A 22,707-nucleotide genomic window follows, 5' to 3' on the forward strand; every position below is an offset into this window, starting at 1 on the left:
CCAAGAGGCCCAGGGACTTGATATTAGGCCTGTAGCATGCTGGGGTGAAGGGCTACCAAGTTTGTTCAAATAAATGACCTTGACCTTCATTCAAGGTCACAGCGGTGAAATAGGCTATAATCTTCAAACGACTTCTTCTCAATAACCAAGAGGCCCAGGGACTTGATATTGGGCCTGTAGCATGCTGGGGTGAAGGGCTACCAAGTGTTCAAATAAATGACCTTGACCTTCAATCAAGGTCACATGGGTGAAATAGGCTATAATCTTCAAACAACTTCTTCGCAATAACCAAGAGGCCCAGGGACTTGATATTAGGCCTGTAGCATGCTGGGGTGAAGGGCTACCAAGTTTGTTCAAATAAATGACCTTGACCTTCATTCAAGGTCACAGAGGTGAAATAGGCTATAACCTTCAAACGACTTCTTCTCAATAACCAAGAGGCCCAGGGACTTGATATTGGGCCTGTAGCATGCTGGGGTGAAGGGCTACCAAGTTTGTTCAAATAAATGACCTTGACCTTCATTCAAGGTCACATGGGTGAAATAGGCTATAATCTTCAAACAACTTCTTCGCAATAACCAAGAGGCCCAGGGACTTGATATTGAGCTTTAAGCATGCTGAGGTGAAGGGCTACCAAGTTTGTTCAAATGAATGACCTTGACCTACATTCAAGGTCACAGGGGTGAAATCGGCTTAAATCTGTAAATAATAATTTTGCGATAGCCAAGAGCCTTTGAGACCTGATATTAGGCCAATAGAATGCTGGAATAAAGGACTAGAAAATTTATTAATATGAATAAACCTAGCCTACTCTGATATTTGAATAAAGAAGTAATCAGCATAGTATCTGTAGAAATGACCTCAACCAACTTCAAAGTTGCTGTAGAGCCAGGTGAGCGATACAGGCCCATTGGGCCTCTTGTTTTTAGTTTTTTAGCTCACCTGCCCGAAGGGCAAGTGAGCTTATGCCGTGGTGCGGCGTCCGTCGTCCGTCCGTCCGGCCGTCCGTCTGGCCGTCCGGCCGTCCGGCCGTCCGGCGTCAACTTTTTCATTCAAACAACTTCTTCTCAATAACCAAGAGGCCCAGGGACTTGATATTGGGCCTGTAGCATGCTGGGGTGAAGGGCTACAAAGTTTGTTCAAATAAATGGCCTTGACCTTCATTCAAGGTCATATGAGTCAAATAGGCTATAATCTTCAAACGACTTCTTCTCAATAACCAAGAGGCCCAGGGACTTGATATTGGGCTTGTAGCATGCTGGGGTGAAGGGCTACAAAGTTTGTTCAAATAAATGACCTTGACCTTCATTCAAGGTCATATGAGTCAAATAGGCTATAATCTTCAAACGACTTCTTCTCAATAACCAAGAGGCCCAGGGACTTGATATTGGGCCTGTAGCATGCTGGGGTGAAGGGCTACAAAGTTTGTTCAAATAAATGACCTTGACCTTCATTCAAGGTCACATGGGTCAAATAGGCTATAATCTTCAAACGACTTCTTCTCAATAACCAAGAGGCCCATGGACTTGATATTTGGCCTGTAGCATGCTGGGGTGAAGGGCTACAAAGTTTGTTCAAATAAATGACCTTGACCTTCATTCAAGGTCATATGAGTCAAATAGGCTATAATCTTCAAACGACTTCTTCTCAATAACCAAGAGGCCCAGGGACTTGATATTGGGCCTGTAGCATGCTGGGGTGAAGGGCTACAAAGTTCGTTCAAATAAATGACCTTGACCTTCATTCAAGGTCACATGGGTCAAATAGGCTATAATCTTCAAACGACTTCTTCTCAATAACCAAGAGGCCCATGGGCTTGATATTGGGCCTGTAGCATGCTGGGGTAAAGGGCTACAAAGTTTGTTCAAATAAATGACCTTGGCCTACATTCAAGGTCACATGGGTCAAATAGGCTATAATCTTCAAACGACTTCTTCTCAATAACCAAGAGGCCCAGGGACTTGATATTGGGCCTGTAGCATGCTGGGGTGAAGGGCTACAAAGTTTGTTTAAATAATTGACCTTGACCTTCATTCAAGGTCACATGGGTCAAATAGGCTATAATCTTCAAACGACTTCTTCTCAATAACCAAGAGGCCCAGCGACTTGATATTGGGCCTGTAGCATGCTGGGGTGAAGGGCTACAAAGTTTGTTCAAATAATTGACCTTGACCTTCATTCAAGGTCACAGGGGTCAAATAGGCTATAATCTTCATACGACTTCTTCTCAATAACCAAGAGGCCCAGGGACTTGATATTAGGCCTGTAGCATGCTGGGGTGAAGCACTACCAATTTTGTTCAAATAAATGACCTTGACCTACATTCAAGGTCACAGGGGTGAAATCGGCTCAAATCTGTAAACAATAATTTTGCGATAGCCAAGAGCCTCCAAGACCTGATATTAGGCCAATAGAATGCTGGAATGAAGGACTAGAAAATTTTTAATATGAATAAAACTAGCTTACAATGATATTTGAATAAAGAGGTAATCAACATAGTATCTTTAGAAATGACTTCAATCAACTTCAAAGTTGCTGTAGAGCCAGGTGAGCGATACAGGCCCATTGGGCCTCTTGTTTACCTTTTTTTTACATTTTAGTTAATGTGTTTTCTTTTTGTTGATGTCCTTTTAATCTGATTTTGTTTGGCCTTAAATGACTCACATTGTTGATGGGCCATAAAATAATACACCAATGAAATACACTAATCTCCTGTCTGGAATTCCATAATTGTGGCGCCCTCAACCATCACTGACCAGACCTACAATTACAAATTAGATTAATGATGCAGTGCATCTTTGTTATTTAGAAAAAACACTGAATATCTGTTGCAACTCTCATACTCAAAAATGTAATTTGTGTTTGCTCTTATCTCTTGGAAAAGTTTTCCTTGGCCAACAAATACAGACAAATATTTTTATTTTATCTCAAAAGACATACATTTACATACAGGAATTCTGAAATTCTATTTTTAGCTCACCTGTACTGAAGGTCCGGTGATCTTATGCCATGGTGTGGCGTCCGTCGTCCGTCAACATTTGCTTCAAATCGCTACTAGTCAAAATGTTCTTATTGGATTTTGACCAAATTTGGTCAGAAACATCCTTGGCAGAAGGGGTCTGAGGGACGGGGCCCAATAGGGGAAATTGAGTCAATTCCTTTAAATTGCTACTAGTCATAAAGTTATGAATGGATTTAACCAAATCTGGTCAGAAACATCCTTTGGAGAAGGGGAACAGATTTTGCATAAATGCATGGTGACTCTGACCCCAAAGGGGCCAAAGGAGCAGGGCCTAATCGGGAAATAGAGGTAATTCCTTCAAATCGCTACTAGTCATAAAGTTACGAATGGATTTGAACCCAATTTGGTCAGAAACATTCTTGGAAGAAGAGGAACAGATTTTGCATACATGGTGAAACTCTGACCCTTGAAGGGCCAAATGGGTGGGGCCCAATAGGGGAATTAGAGGTAATTCCTTTAAATCGCTACTAGTCACAAATGAAAGGATTTGAACCCAATTGAGTCAGAAACATCCTTGGTGGAAGGGGAACAGATTTTGCATAAATGGTGACTCTGACCCTCAAGGGGCCAAAGGGGCAGGGTCCCATAGGGGAAAAAGAGGTAATTCCTTCAAATCACTACTAGTCATAAAGTTACAAATGGATTTGAACCCAATTTAGTGAGAAACATGCTTGGGGAAGAGGAACAGATTTTGTATAAATGGTGACTCTGACCCCCAAGGGGTCAAATGGTTGGGGCCCAATAGGGGAAATAGAGGTAATTCCTTTAAATTGCTACTAATAATAAAGTTATGAATGGATTTGAACCAAATTTGGTCAGAAACACTGGAGGAAGAGGAACAGTTTTTTGCATAAATGGTGACTCTGGCCCCTTAGTGGAAATAGAGGTAATTCCTTTAAGTCGCTACTTGTCATAAAGTTATGAAAGAATTTGAACCCAATTTGGTCGGAAATATCTTTGGGGAAAGGGAACAGATATTGCATAGATTGTGACATTGACCCCTGACGGGCCAAATGGGCGGGGCCCCATAGGGAAAATAGAGGTAATTCTTTTAAATCGAGGTCTTTTAGACCCATACAGAATCTGGACTTCGTTATTTCTTTAAATTATTTCCTCCCAACAGTTGAATAAACCCGATAATACACATGTGACATTGCAACCAAACCTTCTGCACATTCTTTTACTACTTTGGATATTGTGCTACGCTGTAAGGAGAGCAACTTTAACTGTTAAATTCCTATTTTTGGTGTCTTCTCATATTTTACACTGAATGTTTCCTTACGCTGTAGTTAACATCTGCCACGCTTCCAAACATATATGTTACTAATGATGGCAGTTAGAGCATGGTACGATGACTGGCCATGGGGTTTAACAACCAAAACTCATCATCTCCCTCTCTCCATTTACTTTCACCAGCATTTGTCATGCCTTTCATGTTTCTAATGAATCAGTGTTTATATCACAACAGATTGTTGTGAATTTGAAAGCAGATCAGTAATCGTGATGTAGTCTGTAGTTCAATGTCAAACATTGATATTATTTTTGCAGAAAAAAATGAGGAACAACAGCAGCAGGAATTTACTGCGAGAATATCTGAGAATGAGGACAGACCCTGTAATATCACTATCACTGTCATTGGTCACAAAGGCGTTGGGAAATCCTGTTTTGTCAAACAAATCAAGGAAGAATACATTCTAGAAGGCGGGCCTGGCTCGACGGATACCGCAGATTTGTATGTGAACTATTTAGCCTTCAATCCGAACACCCGTTTTCGAAAGAAACTTGATGAAAATGGCGAAGTAGAGACTGGTCGCCAACGACTGAAAAGGATCATAGATCGATACCGAAAGGGAGATAATCTGGATATACAAAAACCAGTACAAACAGAACCTGCAACAGTGGTCGCATCTGTATCTATGTCACCTTCCCAGTCATCACCTATGAAAATCTCAGGTTGGTATTATTTTTGTGTAATATCATCAAGGTATTTAACTAATATGGAATATTCAAATAAAGGTAACAGAAGAAGCCTTTTCTTTGTATCACATACAAATAATTTCTTTGCCGTTTTTTGTCAGCTTGCTCAAGATAATAATATGAAATGTAAGCTCCCTTATGGGAAAAATTTCGAATGTGTAGTCTGTTGTGCTAATTAATATTCCCATTAAATCATACTGCCACCATAAAAATACTTTTGAATAGAAATATTGCCCAAATAAAATAGCTGCATTTTTTTTATCGATCTTATAGAGGCTCAACATGCTGAAAAACAACAATTATAGTTATTTAGTTACTCTTCTGTATTGTTTTTCAGAGGTTCAACGGAAACGAAAATCACTTGCGAATTCTTCTCATTCAGAGGAAATTAAGCATGTTAAGCTATCTTCTGAACACAGAAATGTTATAGAGGAGGTAATGCACACTGAAATAGAAGAAAGTGATAAACAGATGAAGGGCTTCATCACAATCTATGACTTCGGAGGAGAGAAAGTGTTCTACAACACTCATCACTGTTTCATGTCAAGCAACATGGTCTTTGTCCTGGTGTTCGACGTGGCGATGTGCCTAGATACAAACAGATCCAAGGATGGCTACGGTAATATATGACATAACTGTATTTTTATTTTAAATCCTCAAGTGCATTTGTCATTATTCTAGTGAAAGAATAAGTTAATTAAGGGTCTAGGACTTAATAAATGAAGATTGCTATTAATTTAAGCTAACTTATGCCGTGGTGCAACGTCCGTCATCCGTCCGGCTGTCCGGCCATTCTGCGTCAACTTTTTAGGTCACCTGAGACAAAGTCTCAATTGATCTATTGTGATCATTATTAGTCTTAAGGTCACAGGGTGCAAATGTCTTAAGATCTATAAACCACTTCTTCTCAATAACCAAGAGGCCTAGAGTCATGTCGTTAGGCTAGTGGTATGCTGGGATGAAGCCCTATCAAGTTTGTTCAAATGGTCAAACCTTGGTCTACTTCAATGTCACGGGTCAAATGTCAAAAACCTTTAAACATTTTCTTCTCAATAACCAAGAGACCCAGGGTCTCGATATTGTAGCATGCTGTGATGATTTCCTATTCAAGTTTGTTCAAATGAATGACCTTGACCTACTTCTAAGGCCACAGGGGTCAAATGTGTTAAATTCTGTAAACTAAAGACCTGATATCAGGCCAATACTGTGCTGGAATGAAGGACTGCAAAATTTATTTACATGTACTTGAATAAACCTAGCCTACTCTGATATTTGAATAAAATGGTAATCAGCTTTGTACCTGCATAGATGACCTAGATCAACTTCAAAGTTACTCTAGAATCAGGTGAGCAATACAGGCTCATTGGGCTTTTTGTTTTACAGAAAGTATCGAAAACTGGCTGAGGTCAATTGCAACCTATGCTGTTGACAAAGCAGCCCATGGTGAAGGGACCCCTCCAGTAATAATAGTTGGCTCCCACCTGGATGAAGTTTCCCCTGATGTAAGTATGCTACATTTTAAATCACTTCAAAATGGACATATTGGATGTTCAATTTTTCACCCCCAGGAACGATATTAGGTGGGATATCGGAATCACGTTGTCTGTCAGATTTCATAGTGATTGATAAAGTTTAAATTAACAAAGGATTGTAAGACATTAGCACACATTAATATGAATTGAAAGTTAGATACAGTATTCATAAATGGCACCTATCACTCCTGTCATCCCGAATCGAAGCGCACAGGAGATCTTAACTCTGGGTGATAACTGTATTATAGAGAGAAAAGCCTTGTAATCAAGCAGTTCACTCTCAGACCCTGTCGCTATACTCGAATACCCATTCATTCAACCGTTTGTCCATCAGTCTGTAGACAAAACTACATGTATATCTATCTACCTCTGCAGTTTGCAGTAAGGACTCAATGAGGACAATAAACATATGATGGTGAGCTAAAAATTCAGCCCTACCTACCTACCCATATGTAAGGCTCCCTGGTCGTGTTACAGCAAACCAAGATATTTTTAAGGGTGGCCTCATAAGGATGTATAGTTTGAGAAATATTTGTTCAGAACTTTATTTAGATACACTTGACACAATATTCTGGACAGATGGACGGTCAGATGGCCAGACAGGGTGATTCCAATATACCCCCCCTAACTTCGTTGCAGGGGTTATAATTATTTCCAATCCAAAAATTGATGCTCAGAAATGTAATTTCCCTATACAGTGGACCCTCGTTAATCCGAACACCTTCGTTCCCAGTCCAAACCGTCCGGATTACGAGTTCTCCGTTCTGTTTTTAAAAGAACATGTAAAGTGATAGTTGTTTTATATATAGCGGGCATATGTGACCTACAAACAACACACATGTGTCACGTCCCGGAGGTTCACAAACAAGTAGAAATTACAAACGTTAAATACCTTAAATAAAATACCCGGATTTTATAACTTACCGTCAGTCCATGTTTTTTTATGATTTTTACGTACCAGAAACCCCAAGCTATCTATTTAAAAGTATGCGACACCAGCGATAACTACCCAAGATGTCCGATAATTATTCAAGCCGTATTCACTTAACAATGTGACGCTTAGTTTTAAAAGTATCAGACGACTATTGACTAATTTGTGTGTAATCAACCCAGTTCTTCTGATCACTGCTTAATACGTAAATGTGTATGTAATTAATAACATGCATCTTTCAATGAGTCGTCGTTTCACGTAACGTTAACGGTGTTACAAAGCCGATATCCGTGTTTACCCAATACAAGTGTTAATGATGTTAATTACCGATCATAAATTTATTACATGTATTCGAATTGATTAATTATCGTATCACATACTGTATGTTTGTGCATAAATTCAGCAATGTACCGTTATAAAAACAAAAGCTACACATTGTAACACAGGTAAACACCCGGGGCTATGACCTTGCAGCGGTCGCTATGACTACGCACAGTGTCAAGCGATAGTCTGTACAGCTGTCGACACGGGTGACTTGCCCCGACATTTTTTTCTCCTCGTGGTGAAAAAATCGTCCGGATTATTGAGGGAAATTTACTAATGAAAAGTATGTTCCGTTCCCAAAATGGGCTTCCGGAATCGGAATCCGAATTTCTGGACTGGTGAGTACAAATAACGTTACGGAAATCCGTTCCCGTGCATTTCCGTCCGGACTGTGAGTTTTCCGGACTATCGGTGTCTGGATTATCGCGGGTCCACTGTATAAACTATAGTCAAGTTTACCCCCTCCCCAGGGGGAAACACGAGATCCAAGGTTCATGAACTTCACAGTTTTGTTAAAGCACCTCAAGACCTATGAAGAGTATTTGATTCTACCATATCTAGGTCTTGAGAAGACGATTTTTGTCAAAATGAATATGGACAGTGGACGACGATGGATAGAACACATTGGCTATACATGTAGGTTATCCTGACTGTCAGATTACCTAAACAAGATGCCCAGAGGGCCTGTATCGCTCACCTGGTTTATTTGAGAAAACATCAAAATAATGTTCATGTTCAATTTGTTAATAGCTTTATTTGTTGATGTCTAATAATGCTATATGTATGATTATAGGGTTGGGATCTCAACTGCTTCAAAGATATAAACCCAGAAATGAAAAAAGACTGGATTTGTACCCAATTTAGTCTGAAACATCCTTGGGGAAAGCTAAACAGATTTTGCCTAAATGGTGACTCTGACCCCTAAGGAGCCAAAGGGACGGGGCCCTAAAAAGTAAATAAGGGGTAAATCCTTTAAATCGCTACTAGTCATAAAGTTACGAATGGATTTGAAGCCAATTTAGTCAGAGAGATCCTTGGGGGAAGGGGAACAGATTTTGCATAAATTGTGACTCTGACCCCCAAGGGGCCAAAGGGGTGGGGCCCAATAGAGGAAATAGGGGTAAATCCTTTCAATCGCTACTTATCATAAAGTTATGAATGGATTTGAACCCAATTTGGTCAGAAATATCCTTGGGGAAAGCGAAACAGATTTTGCACTAATGATGACTCTGACCCACCGGGGGTCGAAGGGGCGTGGCCCAATAGGGGAAATAGCGGTAAGTCCTTTAAATTGCTACTAGTCAAAAAGCTATGAATGGATTTGAACCAAATTTGGTCAGGAACATTCTTGGGGGAACGGAGATTAAAGGAGATCAAAAATATAAATGGAGGTTGTGACTCCCCTGGGGCCGGAGGGACAGGTCTAAATAGTGTAAATTGAGGTAAATCATTTAAATCGCTACTATTCCTAAACACCGGATGGATTTTGATAAAATTTGGTCTGGAGAATTATTAGGCAATTTGAAAGGAGATCAAACTTTGTATAAACGGAGGGTGTGGCTCCCCTAGGGCCAGCGGGGTGAGGCTGGGCGGGGCGAGGCCCAATAGGGGAAATTGAGGTAAATCCTTTAAATTGTTACTAGTCCTGAACACCTGAATGGATTTTTATGAAATTTGGTCTGGAGCATTATTGGCCAAATGAGATCTAATGTTGTATAAACAAAGGGTGTGTTACTCTTGGGGCAGAAGAACGGGGGCCCAATAGTGGAAATATAGCAAAAAAAAACTTTAGAAAACTTTTTCTTTTTCAAGAATGATAGGATTTAGTCAACCTGTTAATTGAAACATTGTTGGGAAAGGCAGTTCAAATGTAGGAAAATATCTGAAATGCCTGGTATAACTTAAATCAGAGTATTTTGCCATAATTACTGAAATATCCAGGTGAGCGATGCAGGCCTTCTGGACCTCTTGTTTACATTTGAAATATTTTAGACCTTTTTATATATGTTAGGATAAATCCTTATTTTCATATCTTACTTTTCATCAGGAAAAAGAACAGGAAGAGGCATTTTCTGCCGTGCTGGAAGAGCTGTATAAGAACCCTCAACTACGAGAAATCATGGAAATCCACGTGCAGGAAATGTATCCCATCGCCAATCTCAATGATTCTTCAAAACATAAAAGATTATTTGAGTTGGTTTGGCAGAAGATTATAGATGTTGCTCCCCTTCAGTCTCAGTGGGAGAAACCTGTTCCTGCAAGATGGATGGCCTTCGAACATTACCTAGTGAAACGGAAACGTAAGAATACAGGGAGCGTTATTCTTACGTATGAAGAATTATTGGAAATCAACCGGGAGTCAGCAGTACCATTAGCTGAACATGAGATATTGGACTTCTTAAAGTAAGTACAATCATCATCACACAATGTCATATCGGGTGTATTGTTTCGCACTGTCATTATTTGCATTTTGTCTCATCTTAGGTTATAAGATTGCAAACAAAAAGTTCACCAGATTGATAAAAGTGCCAGACCAATTTGACTTGTGACCTTGGGTAACCTATGTGTTGAGTTCTGCCCTAAACTTGCAGTCAGATATGCAAATAAAAAGTACATCACATGGTTATTTTGACATGTGACCTTTGGTGACATACAGCTGTGTGGTTTAAAGGGGCATATTAACAGAAATAAATAACAGACAGGATAGAAAGTATATAATGACCATAGTCCAAATGTATCTGCATTTCTAGATTGTAAACATATTGAAATATTTCTCAATGTTAGTTGAAGGAAATTGTAAATTTACATGTAACGTGTCTTGTTTTAGGTATAAAACAATAATGTATATGCTAAATAGGCTTTTTGTCAAATTTTTTTTTTCAGAAATCTGAGATTGGTCGGGCCTTTTCTCTGTTTTGAGCTTCATGGCAAGAGACCATTTATTGTACTTCATCCGCAGTGGATAGTAGACGCATTCAAAGCGATCATCACTGCTCCGGATTTCACGGTCGGCTTGTCAATGAAGCTAAAACTTCAGTGGAAACAATTTCAGAAATCAGGTGAAATAAAAATTGACTTAATCCAAAAACTGTGGGAGCGTCACAAGGACAGCAGCTTCCTTTCGAACTTTGAAACACTCTACAGTGTCATGGAAACACTTGGTCTGCTGGCAAACCCATTGTCAGATAATGAGAAAGTTGAATACTTCATAGTGCCAAGTATGCTCAGAACGGCAGATCCAAACATAATTCAACCAATTCTCAATCATGCTGACACTGTCACCACTGTAACCCTTTGTCTCAAGTTTGACAACCCTTTCATCCCACAGGCTGTGTGGGACAAGATGATTGCCGCCTGTATCCATAAGTTCAGGCCACTAAATGAGCATGGTCATGACGGGTCAAATTTTATCCAGCGCAGTTTTGTCTGTCTGTCTGTGGACTCTCTGTGGAACATGATTATCAATTGCAGCGAAAATATCATGAAAATTACAATGTTCAAGAAGGATACTGATAAATCGGTACCAACAGGAGCTGGAGTTAAACTACTCGGTGATCTACAATTTCATCTCAAAAGGATTTTGGAGTTGAATCACCAGAGTCATCTCAAATACCAATTCTACCTGCACAATGACTACCGCTTTACAGCCAAAGACAAGATGGTGAAGGCAGACGATCTGATACAGACCCCACGCCTTCAATGTCACAGTTTAAATGAGACTCAATGGATAGAAAGAGAGCACTACCACATCTGGTTCAAATGCCCAGATCAAAAGGTACAAAGTTTGTTTATCATTTTCATCATGATATGAAGGGAAAAGATATTTGAACATTTATACATGTACATCCAATACCATTTGGTAATCTGGCTTAAATATTGTTCACAAATCTACAACAGATATTTATATGACACTTTATAATTACTTGTATTGGATGATTTCACAATTAATGTGCCTCATATTTTTTACAATAATTTACCTGCGTCAACTTTTCCATTTAAACAACTTCCTCTCAATAACAAAGAGGCTCAGAAACCTGATATTTTTGGGCCTTTAGCATGCTGGGGTGAAGGGCTACCAAGTTTGTTCAAATGAATAACCTTGACCTATATTCAAGGTTACAGGGGTCAAATAGGCTAAAATCTTTAAACAACTTCTTCTCAATAACCAAGTGACCCAGAGACAGGATATTGGGTCTGCAGCATGCTGGGGTGAAGGGCTGCATTTGTTCAAATGGATGACCTTGACCATGATTTAAGTTTGAAAGAGTTCAATTGGCCAAAATATTTAAAGATACTATATTCAAATAACCCAGAGTTCTTGATTATGTTGATGTATATAAAGGATCACTGGGAATTAAAGCAGGTGAGAGATTCTGGCCCATTGGGCCCTTGTTTAATGTGAGATGTGTTATGTGTTTTCATTGGTCTTTTCTCTTTTAGATATGATTATTTTTAAGATTTTGATAAAGAATTGTTTTATTGCAGAATTCAATGAATGAGACTAGAATAAAAGAAATACATGCTGAAATGATCAGGAAACTATCAGCATGGATTGATCTGCGATTACCTGAAACATGGAAAACCTTCCAGACATGTATCACCCCCTATTTGGATCATGTAGACGTTTATGGTTCCCAGATAAAATGTTTAGACGATATCTGTAGGACACTGATAGGCAATGGAAGTATTGGTTATGGAAAATATGACAAGTTACGGTCTGTGGCAGAGAAAATACATGACGAGGCTGTTAAAATCATTGATGAAGCTTCATCAGAGATTAACGATATCCAGGGCTTTGTGTTTCACGATCAACCCCAAACTCTGGGTTGGTAAGTACTTTGAAAGATAGGCCTATATAACATATTTCTAACGATAAACAGAAGCAATTCATGTTTCTGTTCATGTGTATGCTGATGCTAATTTTATTACCTCATTTCCTTCCATTTCCTTTTTAAAAAGAATTTAACCAACTCTAAAATTGTTTTAAATTTTTTTTTGAAATTTCATGAAAAATTAATACTACTAGCAAATGATTAGGTTGATTAATTGATTAACATGTATGGTGCATAGGCATTGGACATTATTATAACATGGATACATATATTTTATTATCAGCGATGATAGACGAAGTAACTTTTTTTTCAGAGATATTGCTAATGAGGAATCTACCTGTACATTGGCTCAAAGTGATGTTACTACCGCTGATGACTTCCTTGAGGATTCGGGTACATGGGTGTTGGCAGATGCATCCCCAAGTGTTAAGTAGGTAACATGATATATTGCTATTGAATGTATCTTCCATCTGTTCATTAGCTCACCTGGTCCGAAGGACCAAGGTGAGCTTATGCCATACCGTTGCGTCCGTCCGTCCGTCCGTCCGTCAACAATTGACTTATTTGACTTCTTCTTCATAACCGCTGATCGGAATTTGAACAAATTTGGCCAGAAGCATCCCTATGGGAAGGGGACTCAAAATTGTACAAATGATGGGGCTGACCCCTTGGGGGCCTCTGGGGCGGGGCCAAAAGGGGTCAATTTGGCACTATTGATATAAACGACTTCTTCTCTGAAACCAAGCAATGGCTATCGCTCATATTTGCCTGGTAGCATCACTATGGGGTGGGGATTCAAAATTGTACAAATGATGGGGCTGACCCCCCAGGGGCCTGAGGGGCAGGGCCGAATGTGGTCAATCCGGCTATATTCATATTAACGACTTCTCTGAAACCAAGCAATGGCTATTGCTCATATTTGCCTGGTAGCATCACTATTTGGTGGGGATTCAAAATTGTACAAATGATGGGGCTGACCCCCAGGGGCCTGAGGGGCGGGGCCAAATGTGGTCAATCGGGCTATATTCATATAATTGACTTCTTCTCCTGAACCAAGCAATGGATATCTCTTATATTTTACTGGTGGCATCCCTATGGGGTGGGGATTCAAAATTGTACAAATGGTGGGGCTGACCTCCCAGGGGCCTGAGGGGCGGGGGCCGAAATTGGTCAATTTGTTTAAACAACTTCTTCTCTGAAACTAAGCAATGGATATTACTCACATTTGTATGGTAGCATGGTTATAGGGTGGGGATTCAAAATTGTAAAAATGTTGGGGTTGACCCGGGCCGCCAGGGGGCTGGAGGTGGGCCAAAAGGGGTCAATTTGGCTAAATTGATTTAAACAACTTATTCTCTGAAACTTAGCAATGATTTCACTGGTAGCATCCTATTGGGGTAGGGATTCAAAATTGCATAAAGGAAGGAGCTGACCCCCCAGGGGGCAGAGGGCAGGGTCAAAAGGGGTCAATTGGTCTAAACAGGTTCTTCTCTGAAACTAAGCAATGGATATCACTCACATTTGTGTGGTAGCATCCCTATAGGGTCGCGCCAAAAGTCAATTTCATTTCATGGATTAATGCACTTTGTGGCATTTTTAGTATTAAAATAAAACCAATGTACATGTACCCATATAAAATGCTTATGATATATATTGACATAGCAATACCAGCAACAAATATACTAAAGCATCATTCTTGTTTCATATCTCATGAAACCAGGTGAGCGATACAGGCCCTCTGGGCCTCTTGTTTATAATAGTTATCAAACCCTTCACCTGAATAAAATATACAATATTTACATGTATGAAGTTTTCAGTATATGTTTTCTCAACTTTGTCCACCAGGTCAATAAAGCAATTAATTTCATAATGGTTTATACTTCCTATTGACTAAGTATTGTATTGAGTGTTTCCAAAGTATATATGGTTTGGCTTATTTTCAGACAAAATATCAAAGACATGAAAGAAATGGCCCCCTGTATATTGGACACACCTGAACCAGTAACAGCATCTAAACAAAATGCAGCTACAACTTCTTCCCATTATGATACTACGAGTCAACACATCTTGGAACAGATTTGTACTTGAAATATAAAAAGTCAGTTTTTGATATGGAAGAGGTAAATAAACTATATACCATACTATACTAAAAAAAAAAATATAGCACGTCTTTCTTTTTCTTCATTTGCAGTAGTACTGTCACTCCAGTCAACTCCAAATCCTTGCCCTCAGCAGAGAGGAAACGCAGAAAGCTTTCGACAAAAAGGATTGCCCAAACCACATGTACAACTCGAAGGAAGCTTCTTGGTCATTTCCCATGCAAAACAAGGAAAGGAATGACATGCAGTGCAGATACAGCCTGGCACAAACGCGGATTTGACAGTCTGACATGTAGGTATCTAGATATTTGTTTATGATAAGTATATTGTTTCTGAAGGTCTGCAAGATAGGCTCATGTTATATTCTTACTAAAGTAATATTTGTATTACACTATTGATTTTTTTCTTGACCACAGGGTTTTCAATAAGAGTTAATACTTGATTTTTCAATTGCTTTCATACATGAAAAATGTTCCTTTATAGTAATATTGTCTTTATTATTAATTCTATGTACAACATACTTTGTAGCACACATATTTTTCATGAGCAAGGCGGATTACGGAAAAAAAAGTTGTTCAGTTTGTAAATGGTGGAAACGGAATCGTCCAGGTGTAAAAGTGAGAGATCATCGCTGTGTGCATAATCATTGCGGAAGTGCTCGCTCGATGGAAAGTGCAGCAGGTGTGCAGGGCATCCAACAAATGTCTAAAGACGGGACACCAGTGGAAGTATTGGAAGGTGATGGGGACAATACCTTGATTGCTAAGCTCAGAAGTGACCATGGAATCAATATGAAAAAATGTCTGGACAAGAATCATGTGATAAAGAATATTGGCAAGAGCTTGTAAAACTTGGCAAAAATGTCATTATCCACATACAAAAGTGCCTAAGATACTGTTTGCTAAAAAATCAAGGAAAACCGGATGATCTGTGTGAGAATCTTACAGCTCTGATTCCTCATCAGTTTGGTGATCATTCCAAGTGTAAGCCAGTCTTCTGTGGATTTCTTAGAAAACCTAATGAGACATACCGTCATAGAAGTCTGCCGTACAAGTCAGCACTAAAGGACAGTGCCCTACGTCATCGTCTGGAATTACTGTTTGAACCCATTATTGCTCCATCAGATCAATACTCTGATCTAGGATCTTCACAGTAATGTGAGCACGCAAATAAATTAAGAGGTGACACTTACGGCTCCTAAATCACACCATTATGGTACTTCAGACTCACTGGACTTTTGTGTGCAAACCACCTCAGCTTTCATCAATGACGGCAGGAGTTACATAGCTCAGGTATGTTAAAAAAAATGTTTCAAGTTTCAAAAGTTAAATTATTAAGAATGAGTTTTATGTTCAAAAGTTCATGTTCTAAATGTTTAATTTTATTTTCCAATTTTTGGTCAAATGTTTTTGCATGCAAATTTTGTTTTATTTCTTTCAGAGTTTGTTGTTCAATTTGATGTTCAGCCAAGCTTGTAGATCTCGGGCAGTCTACAATTCATGGTAATGTTGTAAAGTTTATAAAAAAAAACTTTTTTTAACGATAAGATCTCTTGGTTGTGAGTTCGAAACCCACATGGGGCAGTTGCTATGTACTAACTATAGCCTGTAGGTTTGTGTTTTACTCTGGATACTCCTACTTTCCTATACTATCAAAACCTGCAAGCCATGAAATGAAGAGATGTTTTAGTGAAAGTTCTATAGCTTTTTACCATGGGGAAACATGTGTATATAAATCTTGAAATAATTAGCAATCAGCATGAAACCAAAACTAATTTGGTGAATCATAATATGCATAGGTCAATAGATATATTTCTTATAGCAATAATTTTGAAGTCAACAATTACTTGGTAAATTGTATATTGAAATGTTTTGTAATTTTTGCTCTTGTTTATAATTAATAAGTCATGCATTTCTCCATTTTTAGGTAAACACAACGGCAGGGGATTTCCCCAGGTTTACCTACGGAGAAGTATGCTGCGAAGAGACAGAAACGTAGACTTTAGTGGGATGAACGAAGGAAGATTCCTTCATATAAACGTAGGAGACTCCAGTTGAAGGAAGAACGATCTGTGACGCAGTGTGCCAATAAATCTCTTGAGGGGGACACCTATCAGTCAGGTAAATATTTTGTGTCAAATTAGTTCTTTGTATTCCTCAGGTACCAGAATTCAATTTAAGCCTGTGTTGGTTATTCTATTTTAGTCTAAAAGATAACGTACATTATAACAAAACATGGGGTACTCTGACTCACTCTTGACATGTTATTGTTAGTGTCAATATGATTGTATTATCATAAATCAGTTTGATGATACAGTCCAACCCACTTAATACAAACTCTGATAATACAAAAACTCGCTTTATACGAATGAAAATCAAATCCCCTGCAAACTGTGCACAATGTGCTTATATTGTTTACCCACTTAATACGAATCGGTTACGACGAAAACCCGGGTAATACACAGACATGCCAGGGTCCCTTGACCACTGTTTGTGTTGTTTTAAACCCACATAATACAAAGTGTCAAAGTCGGAGTCAGCCAAGTGTGACACAGGTAAGTTTCCATGACCTTTGTCTCCGACCGATCCACGCGCTCTATAGAAAGTGTATACAACTGTAGGACCCGGATGACAACATCCCGTACTTCTCCTGCCGAAGTTATCGCGGCTGAGGAATACCTTGATATTAGCTCGAGATTTACTGAGGAATAGAGCTCCACGAGAACGATGATGATGGTATACGTACTGACCCGGAAACACATGCGTTACAGATCGCGAGGCCCGCGAATACCTTGACAAGTTGAAATCGTTCGTTCAAAATCAAAATAACGTTCAAGATTGTGTTTTAAAAGATCTCTTAGACCTGGATATATTTGTAAGTAAGGTCAACTCGGAAAGAGTCAAATAAACACTGGTCAGTGATTATTTCGCAGCTGCAAAACATGATTAGCCGATTGTGATATGACATTATGTAGCCGTTGTAGGCCCATTGTGCATTGGTAGGCCAACTGTAAATAACCAAAGACTGAACGCCACACACTTACAATGTACAATGTTTTAAACATTATATTTTTTATATTAAATAATTAAATTAACATCCGATTTTGATTATTTTTAGTGAGAAAAGTGTAACATGAAACGTGTGTATACAACCATGTACAAAGTGTACATGTGCTGTGCGTCCATACATGGTGTGGCACATTGGAAATACGACCCCACATAATACGAAACCCGTATAGTACTAAAACATTTGAGGGGTTCCCAGAAATTCGTCACAACCAGGTTGGACTGTAATTGCAATGTTTTATGAAAATCTAATTTGATGATAACTTTTTTTTATTTGCAATTTTAGAAATTGGGTTAGAGGAAAATATTGATACGGGACAAATACCAGAGGCTATTCCAAAGGGCCTTTTCAAAAAACTAGAGCCAAATGGTCAAAAGGTGAAATATATCACATTTGGCTTGGAAACTACAGGTCTTAGTAAGTAAATAAGAGCATACATGTACACAATGAACGTCTCAATCAATAATCCATTTCAAATTTGATCAGACTTACAATATATATATATTATTTTGGTACTTCTCTCTACAAAGTGCCGCAGTCTGGTTCATATTCAAGTTTATTTGCTAGGATTATCTAATGTTGGCATACATGTACATGTCATATAATTTTTTTATATTATTTCTAGTAAGAGGACAAGCCATGCCCCATATAACACAAATTACTGCTCGTGTAGTAGATAGTAGCGAACCATTCAACTCGTACATCTTACCAACTATAGCTATCGAGGAAGAAGCTGCAAAGATAACTGGAATCCATCGCAACAGTAGTGGCGAGCTGATAGTGAATGGAAACAAGAAGGATGCTGTTTCTACTCAGGATGGTCTAAATCATTTTTGTAAATTTCTGGAAAAACATGAAAACCCTATACTTATTGCACATAATGGCAGAAAATTTGACTTTCCTGTACTTGTAACTGCAGCAAAAAGTGTGAATATGTTAGATCAGCTTTTCTCATGTGCATTTGGATGTGTAGAGTCACTCAATGTGTTCCGTAAGGCCTTTCCAAATATATGTCAAATTATAAGCAGGAAACCCTTACCAAATCTCTGTTAGGAGATAACTATAGCTATGGGGCCCATGATGCATGTGAGGATGTCAAAGCTTTGTGTGATTTGCTTCAGAAGAAAGAGATGAAGGAGAGCATTCTGCTATCAAATAGCTTCCCTCTCAAAGCTGTGTACAATGGATTGTTGTTTGCACGGGAAAAGTCTTAAAAACATCGAATCACTTGAAGTCCTAATTTCAAGTGGTGTTCTTAAGAGGCCGACAATAGAAAATGTGGCTGGATCGGGTCCGACACTCCAGCATCTCTTGTCAATTTACAAGAGAAATGGTGAGGATGGACTCAGATCAACTTTTACACACAAAACTGTTGATGACCAACCCAGAGTGACCAATTGCAAAAAAGTAATGGATGAAGCAATACCAAAACTTGCAGAATTCCTTGAAAAGCGTGTTTCTTCTACCTAAGTAAAGTAGTATATACTACCATACGGATGTCTCAAATATATTCAAATTTTCCATATTCATATACATTGTACAGTTATGTAAGAATTTCTGCATGAAAGTGATTTTGTGTCTTCAGACTTAAAATATCAATGCACGAAAGGTTAATATATATATTGCTGAAATATATATTGATGGAAAATTCTAATTTATTCATCATATTTACAAATGTCCGTATTCTAAACTACTTTATAGATATTCATTTAGTCTTTTTGAAATATTAGAAGAAAAATAATGATGACAACAAATCTTGCATGTAGTAGAAAGTATTCCCCACCCCACCCCAAATTTTTCATTTTGTCTTGGGGGAATAACTCATAAAGGACAGGATATATTTACTATGAAGAATTTTTTTCCTGTTAGTGACTCATGTTCAGATGTAGGTGGGTTTTTTGCTCTAAGTTAATTCTGTGATATTTGCAATCATTTCATAGCCGGAAATCCCCCCCCCCCCCCCCCCAGTTTTTGGTTTCTTTTATTTTTTTATCTGACAGAAATGTTTATTTTTTCCCTTATAAGTGACTTATATTTGCATACAGATATGTATCTGGTGAAATAAAATGAATTATGTGTATTATTTATATTTTTATGTACTCTAAAATTGACATTTATGATTGAATTGGACTGATGGAAGATTATGTGAATATTGTTCGTCGCCATTTTTGAGTGCTAGTTTACACAAATTGTATGGATAGAACTTTGTTTTTTTGGTTTTAAAATGTTAACTAGACCCTCAGGAATGTTTCTGAGTGGTTTATTTGCAAAATACTTCATTAATGGTTTTATTATTAGCAATGTAAAAGTTCAAGGAGTAGTAGTGTGCAGCCAGCCGGGATCGAACCCGCGACCCTCGGCTTACTGGTCCGCCGCTCTACCGACTGAGCTAAAGGGAAATTCCCCCTAGCCGGAAGCTAGAAGGCGACCATACAACTATGTGCAGTATTTACAATTAATACCCGGCCTGTTACAGCAATAATGATATCTTGTGATTTCAAAAAAAGGGGAGATAATCAAAATAAAATTCATATAATGCCCAAAATATATATGAAAAATAAAAAACACATTTATATTTCATATCATAGAGTGAAGAGCTTAAGTACTGACTTGAATTTATAGAAAAATACTTTTTTATTTTTTTTTTATTTTTTATGAAAATTGTAAATTAAGATACGAAATGATCAGTTGTCTTCTGGCGTGGATTATCCCCCTTATTTTGACCTTTAAATATATTTTTCTGGATAGAATTGATGCAAATAGATTGTTATACCAATTTATGCACAAAAATGATGAATATGCACATGTCTACCTAAAAAATTTTTAATTATTTAGGACCAAACTTTTTTTTTTTTTTTTTACGATCAGAACCTGATCAGACTGCATCATTAGAACGGCCCATTAGAACGAATATTCAAACTCTCCGTATACACTGCTCTCCGACAGAAGTTGTCGTCCGTCGTCCAGAGCTACGTTATCGCAGCTAATGTTTCATAAAAAACGTGTATCATGGGTCAGTTATAGTATGCTGAAATCCGACTTTATTTTATAAAGCTAACAAAACTATTGCATTTGTTGGTCGTAGTGGTCATTCGTGATGTTTACACCGACTGTACTCTTCCACACAAAGAATATACAGAATTTGGAATTTCTGGGATAAGATTTAGTGAGTAGATTATTATATTAATAATAAAGACTCCTAAAATAGACATCTACATTCAGTTCTCATAACTAAAGACACTTGGAATATTTTCATATCCAAATGGTCCATCATTAGGGAGTACCCAAACCGAAAAGACATTTTATGACAATTTTTACAACTGATGATTTTATGGGAAATCCAAACTGATAAAACCAGCTTGTCTTAATCTTCAGTTATAAATGTATAAATGTAACCTTTTCAAATGCTTTTATGTAATGTGCACAAAGCTGTGAAACTTTTGTGTTACATTAACAAAATGAGAAATAATTCTAGATGATTTGTATTTTTGTATTATGAGCCGTCTGTCAAAGGATCATATTTTGTTAATACTGCACTATACTGTATTATAATTGCATTGTCAGCATAAATGTATATATATATATATATATATATGTGTGTTTCATCTCTACAATGTAAGAAGTTTTAAAGTTTTGAACAATACCTGTGACAGACACATTGTACGCTGTATGTCTGCATACGTTACAGGAGATTGAAACATCTAAGTATGAATGTTAACTTCTTAGTAGTTTGTTTGAAACACTTAAGTAAAATGTTTAACTATTTAAGTGCAGGCTGGTTTTATACAATAAGTAGAAATGTTAAACAACATAAGTAAAAGTTAGCTTAAAACACTTAAGTGGATATGTTTAACTACTTACGAAGAAGTTTGTTTGAAACTTCAAGATGGTTAAAACCATTATGTACATCAGGACAGCTAAACCATTACACTGTGTGTCCATCAGGACTGAAAATCATTTCGTCTAATTGGCTTTAAACACTTGAGAAGAAATGCTTAACTTCTAAAAACCTCACTCTTGAATGTATATATCAATAATCATGTTGACATCACTTTAATTTCTATTCTTGCTTTATTTCAAATATCATCTTTTCATCTTACTAGCACCCCCTCAGTACTTTCAGTACTTTGATTGAAATTGATTTTCAGAATTAAAGCATGTTTTGTATACAATTTAACTGACCTTATAAGGGATTTTTTTTCACAAATCAATATGCAATGCCAATAGCTGTATTGTGATGTCATATTTTGCATACAAACAATGGAAAATTAATTATTGTTAATTGTTATATAGTGGTATTAGGGGACTGCAAATAAAACCGCATGGGTTTCATTACCATAGCCACCATGCGGAGGCTTCCGATTGGTTGAAATTTCGATGAAAATTGGTCTATGGGTGTAATAGGGGACTGCGAATTCAACCACATGGGTTATTCGGGATCTATTTATTGCCCTAGTTATCTGTTTCATTGTTAATTTACTGTCGATTTGTCCATTATGCTAAAGGACATTAAAAGATCGATTAAAGTTATCAAAGTGATTAATTCTATTTATTACTAATTAAATGAGGAATTTCTACTCTATTGATTTATAATAGTACAGTATGTGAGAAATTGTTGAAGACGGTTTGCAGACTTCGAAATAGCGACTTCGTGAATGATTGTTGCAATTTAATGAAAGGAATTTCGAGGTAGATCTAGTTCATGTATGCAAGTGAAAACATTTTTGTATTTTCTGTATCTAACATATTTACATGTATTTAATAAATCACTGATCTTTACCTGTATTTTGAATTATGCTTGTCTCTTAAAAAGCCGACCGGGATTCTATTCGGGTGTTGGATTGGAGGAATTAAGTCGTAGGTATCCCAGTAGTAGGTATCCCAGTAGTAGGCAAGGTCTGCTACCAATCATTTTACTGTGGTA

The 22,707-nt window shown here is 37.8% G+C and overlaps 2 protein-coding genes across 3 annotated transcripts in view; both read left to right on the forward strand.

Annotated features, from left to right (window-relative positions):
* The window catches only part of LOC117344563, a 45,139-nt gene extending 32,091 nt beyond the window's left edge, over positions 1-13,048 (forward strand). The window contains exons 4-11 of one of the 2 annotated variants that reach the window (XM_033907356.1): positions 4,571-4,910; positions 4,944-4,975; positions 5,337-5,618; positions 6,383-6,501; positions 9,834-10,189; positions 10,670-11,561; positions 12,272-12,615; positions 12,932-13,048. In XM_033907356.1, the coding sequence (XP_033763247.1) occupies positions 4,571-4,910; positions 4,944-4,975; positions 5,337-5,618; positions 6,383-6,501; positions 9,834-10,189; positions 10,670-11,561; positions 12,272-12,615; position 12,932 (2,366 nt within the window). In that variant the 3' untranslated portion in view covers positions 12,933-13,048. Of the gene's footprint in view, positions 1-4,570; positions 4,976-5,336; positions 5,619-6,382; positions 6,502-9,833; positions 10,190-10,669; positions 11,562-12,271; positions 12,616-12,931 lie in introns of both variants that reach the window. The other variant, XM_033907355.1, reaches the window with a different exon arrangement.
* Positions 13,049-15,382: 2,334 nt separating this feature from the next.
* Positions 15,383-22,568, forward strand: LOC117344711. Its single transcript, XM_033907541.1, has 5 exons — positions 15,383-15,551; positions 15,942-16,009; positions 16,723-16,837; positions 18,069-18,200; positions 18,409-22,568. Exons 1-5 carry the CDS (start codon positions 15,383-15,385, stop codon positions 18,834-18,836), a joined length of 912 nt encoding a protein of 303 aa, XP_033763432.1. The 3' UTR covers positions 18,837-22,568.
* Positions 22,569-22,707: the final 139 nt, after the last annotated feature.

The sequence above is a fragment of the Pecten maximus genome, chromosome 16, assembly GCF_902652985.1.
Source record: "Pecten maximus chromosome 16, xPecMax1.1, whole genome shotgun sequence".
NCBI classification, from domain to species: Eukaryota; Metazoa; Mollusca; class Bivalvia; order Pectinida; family Pectinidae; genus Pecten; species Pecten maximus.